This window comes from Phoca vitulina, unplaced genomic scaffold (assembly GCF_004348235.1).
Source record: "Phoca vitulina isolate PV1807 unplaced genomic scaffold, GSC_HSeal_1.0 scaffold40, whole genome shotgun sequence".
NCBI lineage: Eukaryota > Metazoa > Chordata > Mammalia > Carnivora > Phocidae > Phoca > Phoca vitulina.
The window spans coordinates 20,464,869-20,488,638 of record NW_022589743.1 but is presented as its reverse complement, the minus strand read 5'-3'; the positions used below and the strand labels follow the sequence as shown (position 1 = coordinate 20,488,638).

General features: G+C 52.3%; 1 protein-coding gene across 8 annotated transcripts in view; it reads right to left on the bottom strand.

The window, feature by feature from the left end:
- Positions 1-23,770, bottom strand: part of KSR1 (kinase suppressor of ras 1) — a 146,867-nt gene that overhangs the window by 56,544 nt on the left and 66,553 nt on the right. For all 8 annotated transcript variants that reach the window (XM_032429191.1, XM_032429194.1, XM_032429189.1 and 5 more), the window contains exon 2: positions 10,396-10,536. In XM_032429191.1, coding sequence (XP_032285082.1) covers positions 10,396-10,536 — 141 coding nt within the window. The remainder of the gene's footprint in view (positions 1-10,395; positions 10,537-23,770) is intronic.

The following is a 23,770-nucleotide window of genomic DNA, read 5'->3' as shown; positions in this document are numbered from 1 at the left end:
AAAACAAAAAATAACTAAAATACGTAATATATTAGTTAGTAATAACTAATATATATAATAATATTGAAATTTGTGAATAAATGCTAAAAAGGAAAGAGCATGCTGAGACATGGGGGGCATCTAATATTAGCCCGGGTGGCCTCTCTGAAGAGCTGACTTCTAAAGATCCTAGCCATGAGAGTACAGAAATTTCCAGGCAGAGGAAACAGAACATACAAAGGCCCTGGGCTATGACAGGAAACCTGACGTGTTCTAAGACAAGGCAAAGAGTAGGGGGGCAGGGAATGGTGTGGAAGAAGGAGGCACATGCCAAATACTTCAGGGCCTTGCAGGTAATGGTGAAGGGGCTTGGATTTTATGCTGAGGGCAAGACACTAAATGAAGGACTACTCAGAAAAGTGAGATGATCGGATTTGGCTTTTAAGAAAAATCACTCTTGGCTTATGAAAAATGAAATGAAGGAGAGGGCAGGAGTAGATAGAGAGAGTGATGCAGGTGCTACTGCACAAGTCCGTGCAGCAGCTAGGCCTGGGGCGGGGGAGGGGGGAGCAGTAGTGAAAAAGAGATATAGGTGGGTTTGAGATATATATTTGGAAATAGAGCCAGCAGGCTTTGCTAGATAATCAAATGTGGAGGTAAGGAAGCAGAAGGAATGAGAAGTGACTCCTCAGTTTCTAGCTAGAGAACCGACAGACGAGTAAACAGGCTGAGAGGTAAGGGACTTGTCCATGAGCTACTGGCAAAATCAAGTTTCTGTCTGCCTCCCAACACCAGGTTCTGGGCTGTCTATTTCCAATCTTGCTACCTGCCCAAAAGTGTATGGATGAGAACCGAGCCACCAAAATGCATATGTGGATTTTCTTTTAAAAGAAGGGTAATAAGAGAAGGGGCTTTTGTTTACAATAATTAAAACAGTGTGACACAAGAATTTCCCAATGATATATCTGGCTGGTTAGGTGTGTTCTAGAGCAATCTTGCCTTTGAGGCCAGTCCCAGAGGAGGGGACACCGAACAGAAACTGACAGCAGGAGCTGGGTGGCCCCGGAGGCAGCTCAGGCACACTCTAAGCCAAAGTCATCCCACAGCAGGGCTATAGGCACACAGCCATGCCAAGTCCTGCCCCTCAACAAACACAGCAGAGCCAGCTCAGGAACCCCGACCTCAGCCACCCTCGGCAGCCCCCAGACACCTCCCCTCATGGCCCCTGCAATTCAACCTTCAATAAGCCCAGATGAGAACACTCCTGAGACCCCTCAGCCCAAGGGACCAAAACTCTTTGGATGATCTGATCTGAAGTCATTCATTCAACAAGGACACAAGGCAGCAGGGACAGAGCGAACAAAATAGCCAGAGTCTTGTCTGCATGGCACGGGATCCAGTCTAGTTGGTTTTCACTGAACTCGGCAGCCCAGAAATCCAGAGGATTGAGGAGATGGGCTCACCATTCATAAATGCCGACCAGTACAGGGCTAACCAGAACAGTCACGCTCCGGTTTTTTTCAGGTTTCTAGAAACCAGGGGCAACTTCACACTCAAAGCTTAAAAGAGGGCATTCTGGCTCAGAATCAGAAAAGAAATCACTTCATCTATTGGAGAGAGGGATGTATGCAAGTTCAGTAAGGATAGGAACTCACACGCAGCGCCTAGAACAGGGCCTGGCACATAATATAAGCTAAGTATACACCGAACGAGTGCATGGCTGGGTGGACAGGAGATGACACAGGAAGGCCCTCAGCTCTGTATGGGGCCCCATCTCAGCCCTTCCTCCCTTGGGGCCCGTCAGCCTGTTTCCATGGTGGTTATTTGTAGATGTGTACATCCCACCACCCGATAAGCCCCCAAGGAAGACTGTTATTTTGTTCATCAATTAATCCCCTGCAGTAATTAATCCGAGTAAGTGATCAATGGATGTTGAATGAATGGATATTAAGAAAAGAGGGGGAGGAGGAGAGAAAGAAAAGGTCAGAGGGAGGTAGGAAGAAAGGGGGAGAGAGAGAAAGAGACAGAGATCGATTCATTTTCTTTTTAAAGATTTTATTTATTCGTCAGAGAGAAAGCACAAACAGAGGGAGTGGCAGACAGAGGGAGAAGCAGGCTCCCCACCGATACGGGGCTGGATCCCAGGACCCCGGGATCATGACCTGAGCCGAAGGCAGATGCTTAACCGACTGAGCCACCCGGGTGCCCTGAAAGAGTTCAGTTCAATCATACAATTGCATACAGTAACCCCTGGCTGGGCTAATCTAAGTAAGCAGCTTAGTCAAGGAAGGGAGACTGGCTTTGGAATCACAGGGACCTGAGTTTGAATCCTGACCCAGCTATCATGTCACTGTATGGCACTGACAGGTCACTGAACTTCTCTGACCCTCGGTTGGCTCAGCTACAGAATGGGTACCAAGCTGTCTCCCCCCGCTCCCCTGGGTGTAAGGATTAAACAGGATGATATATACACAAAATGCCTCCTTCCTTCCATATCCCATCTCCAGCTCTTCTTCTGACTGGTTGGGTGACGTGGGCACACCAGCCCACCCCCCAGGCCGGGACTGACACCTCAAATCCTCAGCTGCAAGGCAGTCAGAGTCGGTGCAGATCCAGTGAGAGTGTGGGCTGCGTTCAGAGGCCGCTCCCAGCTGCCAAGAGCAAGGCCGTTGAACAGTGGGGCCTCTGGCCCCCGGGGGAAGAGGGTGGGGATGCAGGGAAGACGGACACGAGGAGAGGCTGGGCCGAAGGGCAGCAAGATTCATGTGCATTAACGGTGAACCCAGGAGCCAAATACCAGCTCACTTTTCTGGTCTACTCTTCCACAGCCTGTGGCTTCACACAGCCCACCCGCCAGGGCCCACACGGAACTGCGGCCACTTCCAGCCAATGGGAAACCAAGATGGTGGCAGACCTCAGGGAGCTTTCTTCCCCGTCCCCAAGAGAAGGCCTGATTTTGAACATGGAGTGAGTGCAAGGGCAGTAGAGGAAAAGGGAAAGAGAAACTTGCCCCGTCCGGGCCTTAACAAAAACCCCTTACCGGACTCGCCTGCATCTTCCATTCAGAAAATGCCACCAGCAAGAACTTCCCCGGGGGAGCCTGTGGCCCGTGGCTTGGGCCATGGAATCCCAGCCTCTGCAGCGCCCACCTCTCCCTGCTACGACTGATCCCAGCCAGCGCTCTCGCCACTTCCTCTGACAACTTCCAACAGGGAAACTGCTGGGGGGAGGGGGGGGTGGGGGAGGATAGCTCCGCGCCAGCAGGCTCTGAAATCATTTCCCCCCCAGCTGCAGCCAGAACATGAAGCTGCGATTTTTCACCTGTGGAAGGTCTGGGGTGTGAGGGTGGAAGGAGTCACAATGTGTGACTGTAGGCGTCTGGGGAGGGCGAAGGTGCCCTCCTGCTCGGGGCCCCTCCCCCACGCGGCGCCCCGCCTTCCCGCGAGTGCCCCCCGCGTCCGCGCGCGTTCCCACACCGGCGCGCTCTCGCCTTGCACTGTCCTCATGATGAGCCCAGCCTTCTCACCCGCAGGGGTTTTTAGTTTTCCCTAAAAGAATTCTAGCGCTGTCTCCCTCCCTCTCGTCCACACACACAGGCACCGCATTGGTCTCCAGACAAATCCCCCCACACGAAGATTTCCATGAGCTGACCGTTTGCCGGCCAGTCTCCCCCCAGGCCAAGCCCTTTGCCAGCACCTGTGAGGCCCAACCAGCGCCCTCAGCCCTCAGGGTCTCTGCTGGGACCGCTCCCGCCCTCTTGCCCTTCCAGAGGGCCTAGGTCCCAGCTCTGAGGGAAGCCCTCCCTGCTGTTGGTCCTTCTCCCATCTCCCAGGGTGGGTTTGCCGGCTTGCTCCCCACCCCGCCACCCCCATGCCAGGTTGCCTTCCGTCAGGGCGCTTGGTGTCGGCTCTCGGCAAGTCTCACCGCAGCCTGTGAGCTCCTGGGGCTGGCGGGGTGGGGGGGTGGGGGGGTTGTCTCTAGCATCTCGGCTGTGAGCATGGGGTCCCGTCAGGGCAGGCTCCGCACCTGCACTGCCCACCACAGCAAGGGCCATATGTCTCTTTAGGTGAAAATTCATTACAATGAAACAAAATTTAAATTTTGGCTTCCCCATCGCACTCATCATATTTCGAGTGCTCCGTGGCCACGTGTGGTTGGTGGCTGCCACGTTGGGTAGGGCAGTACAGAATGCTGCTATCGTCCCTGAAAGTTCTCCTGGACAGCGTTGCTCTAGAGGAAGATCTGATGGTTTTGGGTAAACATACAAAGGTGTCTCCCAAGCTGTCTGTCTCCAAAGGAGTTAGAATCAAAGGTCACGTGTCAGAAGCACCCACCTCCAGCTCTGGAGCCGCAGGGGGCTGAGATCTAACTCAGAAAGGGAAGGAGGAGAGCAGAGGCCCTTGATCCATACCAGAAACCAGGAAGGGCCACTACCAGGCTGGGGCCACGTCTGCATCCAGTCCCTCTCTTCATGGAGCAGAAAGGCACGATTTCCCGGGAAGGTCAAGATAAGCAGAGAACGCAGAGGCCAAAGGGACACCTCCCACCACCATGGGCTACACCAGTGCTGGGCCCTTCAGCGCGGAGAGCTCAGCAAAGTTAACTGCCAGACTTCATGATTCAGATCCTTTATCCTAAAAACCAACCAAACAAACCAAAAAAAAAAGTACACAGAGATAAGACCCTGTTTTAAAGTCTCCATCTCCAGCCTCCATCCTATGATGACTTTCATTCATTCGTCGGTCACTCCCTCACACCCAGCAAGTAATTTGCCAAGGGCTTCCCATAGGCCAGGCGCCGTGCAGCTGGGCATGTGGACTCTTCTGGGCACAAGCTGAAGCCTTCTGCGTGCGCAGATGGGCACCCCTCACACAGTCATTGCTAAGCTGGCTTGAGGAAATCTTTCCTCTTAACTAGTCCACTGTTAAAGAGGAATGAGATGGATTTGTATGACTAACACAGAGATGAGATTAAGACTTAAAAAATACCGTACGAGTCCATTTTAGCAACGATAAAAAATAAAAAAAGGAAACAAATTTGTATGTAAATAGGAACAATGTGCTATCCTGGATTGGCTCCTAGAACTGAAAGAAGCCACTAATGGAAACACTGGTGAAATCCAAAGAGAGTCTGGAATTTAGTTAACAGTGATGTACCAACATTGTGTTCTTAGTTTTGACAAATGCACTACGGTAAAGCATGATGTTAACTATGGGGGAATCTGGGGGAAGGCCATATACAGGAATTCTGTACAACCAGCGCAATTTTTCTGTAAATTTAAAACTATTCCAAAATAAAATGTTTATTTAAGAAAATAAGCAATGTTCAGGTAACATTCAGAAGTTAAAGGGTTCTATCTCTGAGATCATGCTTTTTTTTTTTTTTGGCAAAGCATGGGTTTTTATGCTGTTTGGAGCTTTGGTTTCTGAGATTTGCACCTATCTTTGATGGGTGCAAGTTTTAAAACTAATTCCGGCTACAAGCACACAAGACCCATCAGGGTCTAGGGTGAGCAGGATAGGGTGGATGTCAGAGTCTTGTGCCAGGACACTGCTCTAACTCTGGGCCCCCATCACTGTGTCCCCCCCCACCAAGTACAAGGAGAGACTCCAGGAACAGAGCCAAGTGGAGGCAGCCCCCCTCTCTGATCAGCAGGGGCTGGGGTTACTCATGTAAACAGCCCTTCTTTCCAACCTTCAGCATACTCTGGCCTGGGCCTAAAAACCAACCTGAGATTTGCGGGCAAGAAATAGAATGATCTTGAGAAAAGGGGTCTGGAGAGTTTGGGGAAACCATATGGATACCCAGCCAATAGTTCCTTGTGATTCTTAAAACCCAGGCAGAAAGCTGCTGGCCCATGCCCCGGGTACTCTCAGGCAGCCTGGCCCACCCTCCTGCTCCCACGCCCTCGGCCTCAGTTCCACCAGCCTCCTGGTGAGGAGGCCCATGAGTGAGCTTTGCAACCAGCGAGGGGGTAGGAGGCAGACCAGGGCTCAGCTTTTGTCCTCCTGCTGCCCTTCTTAGGCCTTGAGCTGACTCCCCCAGCCTCTTGATTCAGAAAACTGCCTCCAACCAGCCCCTGCTCTCCCAGCCTTCCTTTGACTCCCTGCTGCTTTGCACTCCCCAGATGGCTATTTCCAGCTACCTGTGTGCAAACTTCCAGCAGTCTCTGTGGGGCTGGCTCTCACTCAGGACTAACAGCAGGTGAGGAAACTGCCTGAATTTTCTCTCCTCCACCCCAGTGAACACCACTGTGCCCCTAAGCACTTGACCCTCACAAGCAAGTGCTTCGGAGTGCAAGAGGCACGAAGGTCATGGCGCAGCCCCGTAACCAGACTACAGAGGCCTCGCAGCAAAGGGCTAGCCAGGCTCCCAGAAGCACAACCCCTTAATGAGTGAAGCATGTTGGTATGGTCAGAAGAGGAGTGCCAAAGAGGCCCAAGGACTCCTTGGGGCACTGGTCTGTCCCAGCCTTCCCGAGGGCACCAACTTTCCCAGGGCTCTTCCTAGAGGCTGACTCGTGGGCAGAGCTGGGAAGGTGCATCTTTGGGGCTATGATTCTAGAGTGGCTTCTCTTGCAGGGCATGAAAAGCCAAACCTTGGAGTAACCGGTGTCACCACCCACTCAGGACCAAACCCTCGACTCCTGGGACACCCATCACGTAATGATGAGATTCACCCTTCCTCCCTCTCGATTGTCACATCAAGCCCAACACTCGCTGCGTTGTTACGGAGCTTGTATTCCAGTGGGAAACAGCAGACAGACCACATACAACAAATAAGTTAGATACACTCCAGAAAGTGGTCGGTGTCCTCGAGAAAAATCAGCCAAGATGCACTGGTAGAAAACAAAGGGTAGGAGTGATCTTTAGATCAGGTTATCAGGGAAGACTGCTCAGAGGAGGTGACAAGGGACTGGATACTATGGTGATGTCCACAGGGTGAGCCAAGGAGAAAACACTCAGGGAGAGGAAGAGGGAGTGCAAAGGTCAGACCAGAGGGAGCAAAGAGGAGGGTGAGCAAGATAAGGTCAGGGAGGCCAGCAGAGGCCCAAGTGGGTGAGGAATCTGGCATTTATTCAGAAAGAAATGGGAAGCACTGGAAAATGACATGATCCAATTTATGTTTCTTAGTGGACACTCTGGCTGCTGTGTGGAAGTGGAACGGAGCGATGGATGATCGAGTAGGGAGACAGTTAAGGGGCCACTACAGGAGTTTGGGGAAGAGAGGATGCTGGCCTTGACCGCGGGGCTGGCGCTGGGGATGGAGAGAGGGGGTCAGGTCTGCAGATCGGGGGGAGGGAGCGGGGGTAGAGCCCACAGGGCTAAGGGCTTGGACATGTGAGGGAGGGCACGGGAAGACTCAGGGATGGCCTTTTGGGCAGCCGGAGGTGGTGGTGCTACCGTTCTCTGAGGTGGGCAGAGGTGGGAAGAAAACATGTCTCTGTGAATGGAAGGGGAAGAACAAGAGCTCGGCATGAAACGTTTTGGAGCCACCTCATGATCTCCAGGTCACTGGGGAAGGTCACTGGGCAGCTGGAGACGCTCTTGCTCTCTCACCGTGACCCCGTCATTCCCACCGAGCTCTCTGCTCACACTCTACCCCAGTCCCTCAGGCCGGGTAGCAGCCTGATTCCCAAACCACATCTGGCGCTTGGGCTCTCCCGCCTGCCTGACCGCCCCCCCCACAAATGAGCCTGCCCCTCATTTACCGCTAGCTCTGCTGCATCACTCACGACCTCCTGACTCAAACATCACCTAGCTCAGTATCTGCTACACCTCTGGGCCTGGCTGCAAGACCCCTGTCCCAGCTGCCCCCTCGGGGCTCTCCAGGGACCTAAACGCCCCTGCGGCCAGCCTCCACGGTGCCGGCTTCTGCGCTGGGCACGCCTGGCTCCCCTCTCACAGACGGACATGGGTGGAACTGGGTGTCCAGCACACTCCAGATCTCTGCAGCTCCAAGGAAAATGCCTTCAGGAGCTAAGCCTTCTGCCAGAGGTGGCTCAGGCCCTAGAAAGGAAGTTACAAGGCACAGTTCGGAGTCCAGCAGGCCCGGGTCTGAACCTCGAGAGCATCACAGAGCCCTTCGGCCTCTCCGAACCTGTGGTCCTCGTCTGTCAAGTAAGGGATGACGCTGGCGAGATGCTGAGCAAGTCACTACCTCTGTGGGGCCCCGGCACCCTCCACTGCAAGCTACAGACGCAGGTGTGAGGAGAGGCTCCTTTCCGTCTCTGGGACTGGGGGAGGGGAGGGGTACAGGCTGGGCTTGGCTGGGGGGCAGGGGCGACCGTTCAACTCTCCCTGGCTCCCAAGTCCATGATCTTAAACACATCACCATGGACGACCATTATGTGTTGTTGAGATCTCCTTCCTGTGTGGCAGAAAGCTGTCAGACTGGCGGGTGGGGAGACGTGGCTCCTCACACGTGTGCGTGCGTAAGTGTTAATAAAGCCCCAGGAAACTCAACCTTCACAAAGACCAGCTCCTTCCTGCCAGCTTTGTGTTTTGTTTTGTTTTTTAAAGATTTTATTTATTTATTTGACGGAGAGAGACACAGCGCGAGAGGGAACACAAGCAGGGGGAGTGGGAGAGGGAGAAGCAGGCTTCCCGCGGAGCAGGGAGCCCGATGTGGGGCTAGATCCCAGGACCCTGGGACCATGACCTGAGCCGAAGGCAGACGCCCAACGGCTGAGCTGCCCAGGCGCCCCTTCCTGCCAGCTTTGTAACTGCTGGTGTGCACCACAAATATGAGGGCTGCCGGGGCCAGGCCAGGCCAGGCACTTGTGACGTGTTAAGAGCACCCCATGGGTCCCCCCATTTACCCCCATGTACTCCCACTCCTCCTCCCCATGACAGGACCTTTTATGATCACGTCACTTCCTGTCCAGAAAATCTCTCCTAGGGAAAATTCCTAAATATACAAAGAGCTGCATAAATCATATTAACCACTGTGTTATATATAATAGCCAAGGACTGGGATGAACCTCTGCCTGATAAACCACATCCCATACACACCATCAAACATTATGCAGCTACTTTAAAACGGGGGTTATTAAGTGTGAAAGTACAAAGAAAACAGAGTGCTTAGCAATAGCAAATGATAAGAGCAAAACAAAACTGTTTATTCAGGATGGTTTAAACCAGTGTTGCCCAAGAGAAATACAATGCAAGCCACATACTTAAATTTCTGAGTCGCCACATTTTAAAAAGTGAGTCTCTATGAAATTAATTTTTAACAACATTTTATTTAGCTTAATATACCCAAAAGTATGTCATCTTCAATGTATACTAAATATGAAAAATTATTAATATATTATCTTTTTCTATATGAAGTCTTCAGAATTCAGTGCCTCTTTGGATTTCTATCTTTGAAATTATAGCACGTCTCAATGTGGATTTGCCACGTTCCAAGGTACGTAACAGCCACGTTGGCTAGTAACTACCTCACAGCACGGGTCTGACCCATTAGAAATTTTAAAAAGACTTAAGTATTAGTGGGGGAAGAAAACTAGAAGGAAATATCAAAATGATCTTATATCTTAATGATCATGGACTTTCGCTGAGTCGTAGGAATATATATGTGATTTTTTTTTCCTCCTCTGTTTTCCAAAGTGTCTATAAATAATTGATTCATACTGCTTTTAAAATAATAGCAAGAGACAACTTTTAATTTTAGAATCAAAGGGATTTAAAAGACCTCACTGGGTGAACTGCACCTGCTACACACTGATTTACTGATGCCTCACAAGAGGGCCCTGTGCCCCTGACACCTGCCATAGGATACCCTCTCCATCTCACTGGCTGATTAGTTATTTGGCTGGGGGGAGGGGAGGTAGGCTGGATGGATGCGAAGTGGGAACCGAGCAGCGAAAACAGTACATTACAGCAGATACCAGAGAAAACTAACTCCGACTCTTGTTTCCAAATCCCAAAGCGATCACTTGCTGAAGTCATATGTATGACTTCAAACAAGTCACGTACCCATTCTGTGCTTTAATTTCCTCAAGTATGAAATAGCAATAATGACAGTAATTCCTTCACAGGGTTTTGTGAGCATTAAGTAAGATTATCTAGACCAAGTGTTTAGCACAGTGCCTGTCACACAGCGAATGTTTCCAGATATGTTGGCGGGCTGTCCTTATGGGAAAATCAATGAACCATCAGTGTGGTCAGGCTGTCCAGCTCATTAAGCAGTGGCACCAGGACACAGGCTAGAGCCACCCTTACCCTGGGTCCCTCCCACGGCCGCTGTCCTCCCAGGTCCCCTCTGGAGAGTAGAGAGCATGGCCTTTCGGTCACAGTCCCAGCGGAGCTAGTCCCTGGGTTTGTGTATGGTCCCTCCGCTTGACACCTCCCACCCAACCATTCCCCCCTCTCCCAACCACAACAGTTACCACAGTTGCCACAAGCCGCTTACCTGCACCACCACCGGCCTCACATTGAAGGTGCACAGCCAGTCACTGACGCGAGGGTAGCTGTTGAGCTCCGAGGTCCTCTCACCAGGAGCCACGCTCAGCCTGCACTGCTGCTGCTTGCAGATGTAGCGGACCAGCTTCGCCTGTGGGAGCCCAGGGAAGAAAAGGCCGCGTCATTCGGGCTGCCCCAAGCATTCTACCCAGGAGCCTGCTGGATGCCCCCCCCACTGCCGTGCTTCAAACACCAGTGAAGTAGGAAATGGAGGGTGGAGGAGAGAAGCGTCTGACAAAGCCAGCAGGAGACCTGGACAGCCGCCCATGACCCCCTCCTCACCCCAAGGCTGGCTGACACTGCTTCACCCCGAGGACTATGATCCTCAGAGGGCAATGGGCAACACTGGTCAAGACAGAGAATGGGGTTAAGACGTAAGAAGGGCTTGCTGGGGGCACCCCTGGGTGGCTCAGTCGGTTAAGCATCTGCCTTCAGCTCAGGTCATGATCTCAGGGTCCTGGGATCCAGGATCCAGCCCTGCGTTGGGCTCCCTGCTCAGTGGGGAGCCTGCTTCTCCTTCCCCCCTCTGCCTGACACTCTCCCTGCTTGTGCTCACTCTCTCGCTCTCTCTCTGTCAAATAAATAAATATCTTTACTAAAAAAAAAAAGAAGAAGAAGAAGAAGAAGAAGAAGAAGAAGAAGAAGGGCTTCCTGCCTGGGGAGAGGTGGGCGAAGGGTCAGTACATGAGGATATGGAAGATGTGGGGGTTTAGGGACAATGAGTCACCTTCCACTTAGGAGGCTTCCAGCCTAGAATCAGACTGCCTGGGTTGGGATCCGGGGGCTCAGACACCCCCTAGCCCTGTGACCTTGGATGAGTTACTGAACCCCCACGCCCAGAAAAGCCTCAGTTTCCTCCTCCAGAAAATGGGATAACAACAGAACCTCCGCCTCAGAGAAGCTGAGAAGAAATGAAGCACTCGGTGCGTGCCTGGCACACGTGAGCAGACACCAAGTACCGGCCACGCCTGCTGGGATGCAGCACAACTGGCCAAGGTCCTTGACTTGGGTTCATCAGTAGGCTTTCTGGAAGCACACCCGGAAATGTATACAAATTTCAGATGTATGAGTCTGTGCATTTTCCAGGGGAATAGTGTCCACAGTTTTCAAAAGCCTCACAAAAGGCTCAAACCTCAAGAAATTTAAAGAAGTACAGCCTGGCTTAGGTCAGCCTGGTGCTCTCTCTGACAAACCCTGGGCTCCAACTGGGTGCCCTGCACAGTACTAAGGAATGCAGAGGGGGGTGGGATGTGGGACGGGGGGGGGGGGGGGGGGGGAAGGCCCCTCCCCCACCAACCTCAGTACAGCTCTGGGCTGATTAAAAGAAGGGTGAGCAGAACAGATGGAAATGAGCTCACAGCCCCAAGAGGAGGACCAGGGAGCTACCAGGTTTGGCTGAGATCCAGGGACCCAGAGACCCCAAGAGGGCTCTTGTCACGTTGATGAGACTCTAGTGGCCTCTTCTTGGTGACTTTCAAGCTTCCCCAGAAGGAATGCACAACCTTCCAAGCCTGGTGCAGGGACCCTGCCAAGTGGAGCCACTTCTCAGTCCCACCTCAAGGGTTTTTGTTGTTAATTCATTCCTTTCTTCCTCATCTGCAAATATCTCAGAGTATTTCTCTAAAGGGTAAGGACTCTTTTTGTTACTCACAATACTGAAAAGTAATAATAATTAATGATGTAACATTTCAAATATCTAGAAAGGCTCCTAAATTCCTAACAGGAGCTCTTGACCATCTGGGGACCACAGACCCCCTCCAGCAGTCTACGGAGGTCCCCGGTCCCTTTCTAAGAATAACGCTTCAAATAAAACACTTAGGATTGTAAAAGAAATCAATTATATTTAAATATATTTCTCAAAATATTATTTAGAATGGTGATAGGGTGGGGCGCCTGGGTGGCTCAGTCGGTTGGGCGTCTGCCTTCAGCTCAGGTCATGATCTCGGGGTCCTGGGATCGGGCTCCATGTGGGGCTCCCTGTTCAGTGGGAAGCCTGCTTCTCCTTCTCCCTCTGCCTCTCGCCCTGCTTGTGTGCTTTCTCTCTCCGTGTCAAATAAATAAATAAAATCTTTAAAAAAAATAAAAAAGAATGGTGATAGAGTACTAAGAGCCCGCCTTTCTGTCTTTCTTTAAAGATTTATTTATTTATTTATTTGGGAGAGAGGTGGTGGGGAGGGGCACAAGCAGGGAGAGGGGAAGAGGGAGAGCCCCAAGCAGACTCCATGCTGAGCGTGGAGCCTGATGCGGGGCTGGAACCCAGGACCCTGAGATCATGACCTGAGCAGGAATCGAGTCAGATGCCTAACCAACTGAGCTACCGAGACGCCCCCAAAAGCCCTTCTTTATTACAGCATGAAACAATAGCTGTCCATGGGTCTCATAACTATGATAGCTTTGAAGTTGTGACAAGCATAAACTACTTTTTTAGATATCGCCACAACTGTAAGGTAATATGCAAACAGCTGTGCTTTTTGCTGGTGACCGAGTCACACATATGTGCTTTCTTGCCTACATCCAAACTGAGTAACATATTAAATTCTAGTTAAAGTTAGTAAAACTAAAGGTTCCATTTCTTTTCACCCTCCAAATTCATGGACCCCCTGAATTCTATCCACAGACCCCAGGTAAAGAATCCTTGTGGGGCGCCTGGGTGGCTCAGTCGGTTAAGCGTCTGACTTTGGCTCAGGTCATGATCCCAGGGTCCTGGAATCCAGGCCCACATGGGGCTCCCTTGTCAGCTCGGAGTCTGCTTCTTCTTCTCCCTCTGCTTACAGCTCCCCCTGCTCGTGCTCTCTCTTTCTCTCACTCTCTCAAATAAATAAAATCTTAAAAAAAAAAAAAAAGAATCCTTGTGAGGCGTGAAACGAGACCCACACTGACAACAAAACCATTGCTTCTCCTTTCTGAAATTTCCCCTAGAAACTTCGGTCCTGGGCTCACAAGCTGCTAGACTGAAGGGCGCCAGCCCCCTCGTGTGGCCCTGAGCCCCGTTAAGTCCTGCCACCTTCTGAGGGCTCAGTGGCTCAGTGGCAAGTGGGCACAATGGTCAGGGAGGGAACACTGAGTCAGAACAAAAATAATTCCACTCAATTCCAGTTTCGATATTTAGAGAAACCTCCACGGAGGCAAACCCCAGCCTTCCTGCACCACACGCCTCGCAGATACCCCAAGCTGACACGGCTAATCAAACATTCTTTACACCTCTGAGTGCCACTGCTAATGGAACTCTCTGCTGAGCCTGACAACCCCGGGTCACCACGTAAGAAGTGCATCCGCTGTCCCATCATGGAACTGAGCCCCCAGGAACACCTTCAGAGCACGGTTAACAAACAAGAAGATGTGAATGCCGCTTTTATCCTCTAGTCAAGCAAAGGCACTCAGGTCCTTCGTCCAGCCTCCCCCCATAACGATCCATCCCTCCCAGGGTGACCAGAGGCCAGTTCCAAAATCAGGGCCCCCAACCTTTCTTCCCAGGCTCATCACTCCACACCACCCCTGGCTCACCCTGCCCTGCCTGCGGACACTCACCTAGGAGTGTCTCAAAGACTTCTAGTACTTTCCTACCCCTGGGCCTCTGCTCCAACTGCCCGCAGTGGCTACGAGTCCCCTCCTCCTCTGGTCACAGTGTCCTCGGGCTGGGTGAGACCTCCCAGGCCTACTCACAACCCCCATCTCCCCTTGCGCACGTGGGGTCTACACCGCTACGGCAGCCCCTATCATAGTGGCCTCATACTCACGCTTCTGACCCGGTCGCCCCCAACAGATGTGAGTTCCCAGGGCAGCAGACAGAGCACCAGGCTCCGGAGTTGAACCGCTTTGGGGTTCAAATGTAGGTTCTGCCACTTAACAGTTATGTGACCTTGGGGAAGTCGGTTCATTTTCTGAGTTGTAGTTCTCTCCTCTGTACAACAGGCGTGGTGACTTCGAGCCCATGGTCTGTTGGGGGGATTGAACTACGGTAGAGAAAACCCCTGAGGATACATAAGTCCCCAGATCAGTACCTACCGGGGCAGGGACAGTGTCCACTTCATTCGGGACTGTCCCCACATGCCTATTACAACACACAACGCTTGCTCACAATGGCCTGGAAGGAAGGAGGCAAGGACACACATGGGCCTCATCCCCGCGTTGAAGCGCTTTTCACAGCCGCTCCTTCCCTCCATCCAAGCTGCTCTCCAACCTCAGCTTCGAAGAGCTGACCCAAGACTGGGCCAAACATCAAATAACTGGACGGAGTCACAGAGGTCGGGCAGCAGGCCCTCACAGCAGCAGCTGGGAAGGCCAATTGCCACTGGCGTGAGAACTGAGGACCGGACCCCTGGGAGCCAATTAAGAACATGTCCACTCTACAGATGACTTTGGCCGTCACAAGTCAACATGAAGATTGGCCAACCCGGCCTCAGCAATGAGCCAGGGTTGGGGCTTTCTCGACTTCAGCCCCCTCCCACATATCCAGCCCCTTTCGGCCTCAAGGCTCTCTGCCCAGAAGCCTCTTCCCCGTGACCCCTGGGCCACAGCTCAGCTTAGAACTCCGCTCCTGCAGGGAGCCCTGCTCCTCAGCCCCCTGCCCGCCTCCCCCACCAGAGCTGTTTCTCTCCTTAGCCTGCACACGCCACGAGGTCAGGTGCCTGGTCTGTGTTCTGGGCCCCCACTAGGAACCAGCAGAGCTCCTGGGGCACAAGGCTGGCCCCCCTGGAAAGCCTCTGCTGGATGAATGGACACATGAACGCACGACACATTCTGCAGTCCTGACAGGCACGCTCGTTTACCAGAACGATCGCAGAAAACAAAGGCCAACTGCACAAGGGGTCACTCAGGAGCTTGAGAGTCTCAAAAAGCAAGGCAAGTCCCCCAGAAGAGGAATGAGCAGCTTCTGTTCCTCAAGGCTGCTAGAGATCCCCGCTAGACGGCACCAGGCAGTCCCATGGGTACGACGATGCAGAACTGGAAGGGACTCCTCACTGCACCCAGTCAGCCACCCACACTCCTGGCCAGCTGTGCTGAGACGAGGCAAGGGGAAGACACCCAGAGCGTGGTGACCCACTTGCCAGCAGGTCTGATGTGCCAGCGGCTGCCCTCTCCCGGGGCTCGTAAAGAAAACAACACCTACAGGTTTGGTTCTGCTCAAGTCACCAAGCTCTTCTCATTCACAAAGGACGCAGGGAGCCGGCGTGCAGCAGCTTCCAGCTGAGCAAAGACTTTTTGGCCTCACTTTTTGGAAAGTTGGTCACAGTCGCAGAAGCACCCGGGGGCTACTTTCCCAGACAAACCGCAGTGGGGGGCCTGCCAGGCCAGCCCCAGGGGCCAACAAGGGGACCGTTCAGGAGCAGTGTCATTTTTTCTTAACCACAAAACCGCAAGATATAAATTTTCCGGAATAGAAAAGCACCTGGGGTTTCAGCAAAGGGACCAGCACAAAGAGGGAAAGAGTCATGGGCTCTCCGGCCGGCGGGGAGGACCCTGGGTTGGAGGCGAAGTCTCAACCCCCACCCCCAATGGGCTTAACAGCTGGTAGGTAGTACCAGCCACAAGGGTACGAAGGAGGTGCTCACAAAGTGTCCCCCCACCCCAGATCAAGGATCTTGGGGGAAATCCCCCTTAGCTCAGCTTCAATCTCACCACCTATAAAAAGGGTATCATTTTATGCAAGTGGGGGTCAAGTGAGTCACCATATATAAAACTGCTTGGAGTACGAAAAAAAAAAATGACAGGTCCTGCTACATTAGTGTTGGTTACTCCAATCATATCCAAGAGGCAGCACTCTGGCTCAAGACAGATGGGCCTAGCCTCTCAGCCCCTTGCCACCACACTCCCTCTGCGAATGGACGCAAATCTAGCCTGTCAGTCTTAGTTTCACCGCCTGTAAAATGGGACTGATCTACCTCAAGAGGCTGTTGTAGAGATCTGCATGAGAAAACAGGGAGGTAAAACGTTCAGCAAAGCACCTGGAAGAAGGAAAGCATGCGCTCCGTGGGCGGCATCCTCGCCAAGCCAAGCCTTCGGCTTCTCCTATCTGGGCAATAGGGCAGATGTGGGTAGGATTGTACCCATTTCAGAGACCAGGGTTAAAGAAGACCCTGAAGGTTGGCACTGATCCTTACAACGCTGGTGGAACTCACAGATCCAGTACACTTATTTTAAAGGCAAGAGGGCCAGGACTTGGCTCACATGTTGGCTCCAGCGCACACGAGCCCTCCCTCTCCTTGAGTGCTCACACGTCCGTGGCAGCAACAGAAGGCGTGGCCGGAGCGGGGCAGCATCAACTCCGGAGTGCCCCTTGCCTCATCTGGCATCCCGATCAACCACAAATATAACAGAATCCGCCCCCTCTAGCTGCTCTAGCGTGACTCCAACACAGGCCTCCCAACGGAGGTTGCCGTAAACATGGCTTCTGTGGGGGTGGGGGGGGTGGGGGGCTGTCAGACATCCCTGGAGAGCAGACACCTGTCAGAGCTCCCAAAGCACATGCCACCAGGAGAGAGAAACTTCTGCAGGAACAGGAAGCTGCTCCCAGAACTGCAAGGGCCCAGGAACCTGAGAGGCCTTCCATGTCTGCTCTGCTCAAAGCTTGTCCAAACGTGCCTCTGTGTAGGCGTCCCCCACTCCCAAGCTCACCCTTCCGAGAGCATCCCAGCTGTCACAGGCAACCCGAGCCCAGCTGATCTGGGACACGCACTCCTCTGCAGCCAGAGTCCCGACATCCCTTGGAAGCAGCCACAGTGGGGTGGGCTGGTAGCTGCCCCACCTCCAAAAGAGAGATGGCAAGGCTGGCTGAAATGGCGGTCCCAGCAGAAATCTCTCGCAGGCTCCACAGTGCAGTGGGACGGGGGCCAGCCATTGTGCCTGACTGGCTGGGCGGTGCGCTGGTAATGACCGGGCAAACATCCTACCCGGGGTCACACACGCGCCCACGCCTCCTGTGTACCTCCGGCACCTGTCCTAACTGGCCGGGAGCCACGCCTCCCACGTAGCAGCCTGGTATCATCACTTACCAGCAGTGTGGCCGTGACGAGTTTACTTCATCTTAGTTTCCTCACCTGTAGGCTGGAGGAACCAGCGCATGTTCCACTGCACCACTGAAAACTCACGGTGGGATTCGTGCATGCAAGGTGCTTAGGCCGATGGCCAGAACACATGAAGTGCTCACTAAATAGGATGCTCTTAGCATCAGCCCGGCTCAGCCTACAAGCACAGCCTTGAGGAGGAGGAGTGTCAAGACTTTTGGCCAGTGCCATCTGGATTGCTCTTTATGCAGGCTTTTGAACCTTTGCACTAAACATTGCTTTGCAGACAACTAGCTTTGTAAAATAAAAGTCCACCGGACCCTGCAGCCCTGGGATTGGGAGGACCCCATTTGGTTGACACCAAATCTGTGATCCAGGCTATGGAAGCAGCCAGATGCCAGGACGTTTGTAACCCTAACTCTGACTCAGGCATTGGCCACTGGAGCAGACACCTGCCCTTCTCAGTATCGCCAGGTTTTCAGGGCTCAAGCAGGGCAGGTGGTTCAGTCTATGGGGACAGATGTGACAGAGGCTAAATGATAATTGAACATAATTAAAGATAAATGGACACATGAATCCCAGGCACCGACAGGCATGGACACCAGATTCCCATGTACAGCAACAGGCTCTCTCAATTATGCATACCATGTCATTATTCAATTATCAGCCCTAGTAATTAGAATGATCTCTTCTATTTATGTAGTAACTTATCACTTTCTCTCCCTGGATTCTCAATGAAAATTCCAGGAGGTAGGAATTGCAGTAGACCCCTGAATGCACAGGACTGACACATAATCCCAACCTTCACATAACCCCAAAGCTGCAATGTCTCTCAGCATCTATCATTCTCCCCAAAAAACACAGTCGAGTGTAAATGAAGACACCATGGCATGGACCCTTCTGGACTCTTGGTGGGAAGTACTGTGTACTCGACATCAAGTCGAGAAAAACAGAGCTGTGTCGAGACGTGGATGCTGGGCAGCCTGCTTGGCTCACTTACTGACTAAGGGACGCCCGCCCACCCTGCAAAGAGCAGTGTGCGGTTCTGAGCCCAAACTCAGCACACTGCAAGTATGGCCCATCACTTAGGGTCACTCACAAATAGTCAAACCACATATGCTAAACCCATGAGCCTTCCAGGTGCATTTCATTATTCCCATCTTACAAATGAGGAACTGGGGCACCAAGATCTTTGTAACTTTCCTGAATCCCATGGTTAGAGAAGGTATTCAGAGCTCAACCCAATGCTGTACCATACCATCTCCCAAAATAATGACTCCCGCTACCCACCCCCTTAGCTCATCAAGCAGTCCCGGCCAGCATAAGCAAGATGCCAGTGGGCAGGACCTACCTCTCTTGTGGTCAGAAGCTCCAAACCCAGCAATGCCCAGCCCGAAGCAGGCACTGAATCCTCTGAATAAAAGCCACAGACTTCCCCACTCTCCAAATGTGTCCAATCACCCAAGCAGGCCACCACCTCTGATCCTAATTTGCAAAACCTATCATCTGGGCTACACCCGATCCCTGGCTCCAAACCAGCTCTGAATTTATTAAAACTAGCCACCACCCTGCCCCGTACCTAGAGCCACCCCTTTCGAGGCTATCCCAGCATCTCTGCAGAGTGAGGTGAGAAGCACCTGGATGGCCACTTTGGACCAGCCTCCAGCTCGCTAACACCTATGGGGCCCTGACTCTCTCCTCCAGGTGGGCAACACCGTACTCTAAGAAGATGTTGACGGCAGGCCTGGCCACTGCCACGCCCCTGTCCACCCCATCCCAAACTTCAGGGAGTTGCTAAAGCTCTTGAGACTTACTCCCATCTTCCCTAGATGGTTCCTGAAACTGCTGCTCCTTCCCAGGCACCTCTGGCCATACCCAGGCCTTGGGGCTCTTCCTCCTACTTCTCCCACCCCCTCCCCAAAGCCGGAGGGCACTTCTGGGGACTTCCTGCCGGCCCAGCCAGCTAAGCCGTCTGCTCTGACTACCATGGCCAACATGTTGCAAAATGATTTCTGAGAATGTAAGGAGGCCTCTGGAGGTCGTCACGCAGCTGACAGCTCCACACACAGGCCCGGGCCAACCACGGCCCTCAGCTGCAAGAGCCCCAGAGGCAGCCCTGGGTCCCCAGCACTGCTGAGCCTCCCGGAGCCCTCGAGGGGACCCAGTGGGGCTGTTCTTGGCCAGCAAGGGGCAGAGAAAGCAAGAGTGCCAAGCCAGTGGGGCGAGGAGAAGAGAAAGTGACCTCAATCCCCAGCCTGGGCATTTTGCAACCAGTCATTCTCCGCCCGGCTCTGTCCCGCGCCTGTGCTCTCCCGGGGAAGCTGCCAGCCGTGTGCATTTGTGCACAATCTCCCCGCCAAGCCTCCCACTAGCAACCCTGCCCTGACGTCAAACTCAGAGTCGGGGAACTTCAAATACAAACAAACAAGTCTGCCCCAGACCACAACTGGAGCCATTCCCAAGGAGGCCAGAGAGGACAGGGCCACAGCTGGGAACTCAGGGCTCCCTGCCCTTCCTTGACTCCACTGGAGCTACGGACTCTGAGGCCTGACAACAGGCTGCAGATGGGAGCCTCAGGCCCAGGCTGAGACCAAATGGGATCCGTCTTCCGCCTTGGTGATGGACGTGAGTGCCCACCTGGGGCCGGCACAGCAGTGGGGGTCCAGTGACCCCATCCAGAAGCACGTGCAATCAGCAGCCCCTTGGGTAACATCACCGGTTGTCACTGCCCTGGTACTGAGTATGCAGGGAAAGGAGAGACGGATGTGACTAGGAGGCATGCACAAAGCTTCCTGGGAAAGACGGAGCTGGAGCCGGGCCACGGATGGCTCCAGGCTGGGGTTTTCTCAGCAACACCCCCTCTTCCATCGCAGGCTCCACTGCGGTCATGAGACTTGACAGGAAAGATTTTCAAGAGGAAGGCAGTTCCCCGACCTAAATATCCTCAGACAGCCTCCACCTGAGAAGCCACGTCAAATACATGTGCTCTTCAGAAAGCAACCTTTTGCTTGGAAAGCTAGTGAAGCAGGTGTCTCAGGGCGACCTTTCCAGTTTTGCTTCGTGCCCCAATTCAATCCTGTAAGCCCCCAGGACTCTGTGTGTTTTCGAACAGGCAGTCCCAGGGGGGCTATCGGACAAACTGGACTAAATCATGAGAAAGCAAGACACCTGCTTCATCCCCTAACTGCCCTGGGCCTCAAGTGATTGCACAAGGGAAGGGAAGGAGGACCTCTATCTATAATCCTCTATATATGATATAAACCTCTATCTATAATTGTGCAACAAGTGGCCAGGAGACTTCTTCCCAATGCCAGGCACTGTGACACAGTGCTAAGTCACCTAGTGTAGGCAACAGACTTATCCATGAACAGGCCTCACCGGAGAACTGAGAGCAGGCGTGTCCACCCGTAAGCATCACCCCTACGGTCTCAATGCTGCTGCTTCTGCTGGGACATCGAGGGGAGGGCAGCTTACAGGTGTGGCCCACAAACCAGATTCCCAAACGACGCAGCCTTTGTCTCTGTTCAAACACCCAACTCCCATGAGAGACTATGGACTCTGAGAAACAAACTGAGGGTTCTAGAGGGGAGGGGGGATGGGTTAGCCTGGTGATGGGTATTGAGGAGGGCACGTTCTGCATGGAGCACTGGGTATTATGCACAAACAATGAATCATGGAACACTACATCCAAAACGAATGATGGAATGTATGGTGGTTAACATAACATAATAATAAAAAAATAAAAATAAAAATAAAAAAATAAAAAACAAACACACACCCAACTCCATCTGCCTGACTGAAACTCACCAGGCCCACAGAGCATGGCTTAGCCCATAACCCCTCAAGCACAAAAGGTAATCCCAGAAAAGTCCTGGCATTAATACTGGAGGGGACTTGGGTGTGAATTACTAAACGGGGGCCTAGAAAAAAAAGGCAGAGGGCACAACCTAACGCAAAGGTGGAGTCCTGCCAACGGGACCACCCCCTTAACTATCCTGGAGACCTCATCCCCTGGAAGCTTCTAGAAGGAAGGGACAGGGGAGGGTGAGGCACTTCAGATTCTGATCTGCTGTGTGTAGGATACTGTGCCGTATGCCGGGGATATAGAAGGTTTTCCTTTGCAGGAGCAGGACTGTTTGCCTAGCAACTCCGGTCACCACAGAAAAGGATAAAGGGCTATTACGGAGGGAGCATGGGTCAAGAGCAGGTGAGTGCCGCGGACAACCAGAGGTCAACTAATGTGATGGCAAGCTCCCCCAAATGATGACAGCCTCTGCCTTAGGTGTTGCTCATGACCTACCTAATGTCCATTCCTGACTTGCTCCTCACTCACAGACCGATTTAGTTTTGTCACCGTGCCCAGTGACGAACTGGTCTACGCTGATTTCACATCACACTAACACAAGCCCCAGCCTAGACTCCCATGGGATGGGGGTCCCAGCATGGCTGTGGGGATGAGCCATGGCCAGCCTCCCCTGTAGCTATGTGTGACAGTTCTGGGCACTGGGACGAGAGGACCCATCCACTGGACTGCTGGGAATGGTCTGCTTTCCTCACCAGGAGGGCAGTCTCTGGGGCTGTCCACCACCTCCTTCCCGCTTTAAAGATCTGATTGCCAAGAGCTATCCAGAGAACCAGAGACAGCAGCACTGTTCAGCTGCTGTCAACACCTAAGCCACTTAACCCCAAACTTCTCACTATAGAAGAAACCTAATGGGCTATTTGTTGAAGTCACATTTTCTGTTACTTGCAAAGGAACATGGTCCTTTCTGCTTATGCTTATTAAGCCCACACTATTTCAAACCTCCTTCTAAAGCTTCTAATTTAATGTTTCTAAGCCAAAGGCTTCCTGTTGGCTTCCAGAAAACCTACAAAAGGAAAAAGTATCCCTTCATTCTTCTTGGGACCACATGCTATCCAAGGCAGCCCTCCAAAAGTCCTTCCAAATTTCAAAGAGCAGCTATGTTTTCATGAAGTCCAATTTGCCCATTTTTTTTTCTTTTTTTGGTTTGTGCTTTTCATTTCCGAAGCAATTTTTGCCAAGCCCACATACACAAAGATGTTCTCCCCTATGCTCTAAGTTTTATAGTTTAATCTTTGTTTAGGTAGGTCTATGATCTATAAAATTTAAAGTAATTTTTGTATCCCAAGATTGTTTTTACCATAACCTAGCACTGATTTTTAAATCGGATATTCCTACGTGCCAGGCTCTGTGCTATGCATTTTATGTGTATTGTCTCATCCACCAGTCACGTGAAACCTCTGACTGGGACTATGATAGGTGCTTCTTGGACCCACCAGACCGGGACAGCTCACGTCACATGGAGCATGCCCCCTCTGCTACAACAGAGGTTTAGGTACTTGCTGTGGGATCCCAAGGAGACTGGGTCTAATTATGGGGTGTGGTGCTACGATCCTGGGAAGGCATCAACAGGTTGGGGTGGGCCATGCGGCATGGCACACAGGGGAAGGGACAGAGAAGGCACATCGGGTGGGGGGCACAGTATGAGCAAAGACCAGAGTAATGACAGAAACTTTTTCTTTTTGGTGGGGGGAGGGAGAGAGAATCCTAAGAAGGCTCCACGCCCACTGCCAAGCCTGATGGGGGGCTCAATCTCACGACCCTGAGACCATGACCTGAGCCGAAATCAAGAGTTGGACACTTAACTGACTGAACCATCAAGGCGCCTGACAGAAACTTTTTTTAAAAAGAAAAGATATAGCCAACAGCCAAAGAGTAGACAGGATGGGAAAGAGCAGGAGAGGAAAGTCACCCAGGGGGCAGGGCCCACACATGCAGATCCAGGAAGGTTCTGGAAGGTCCCGGAAGGTCACACTAAAGCATCTATACTCGCTCTCACAGGCATGGAGAGGGAAGCAAAGGAAAACACGTGATCAGATTTGCATTTCTGAACGATCATCATTCTGGAAACCATGTGGAGGACAGATTGAAGTGGGTGTGGAGAAACCAGAGAGGCAGGAAAATCAATTAAAAAGCCACCGCAATTCAGCAAATGACAAGAACAAAAGGTAATTTCGTTAGTGGCAACGTGGGTGTAGAGGAAGGAGCAGATTTTAGAGATGTTTTATTAGCAGTTTTACTATAAAGAGTCCCTGACTGCTTGTCCAGGGAATGTCTGGCATACCAACCCCGTGGAATGCAGGAAACTGAAGAGCTGAGTTCCTCCAGCAGGAGAGCCAAGAGAGCAGAGCGCCCATTTGTTTGATTCACTGGGTGCTTCGCAGGGAAGAGGGCCTGCTACCTGTCTGGGCCTTCCCCGAAGGTCCGGCTCTGCAAAGCCACCTCGGGCCATAGGCAGC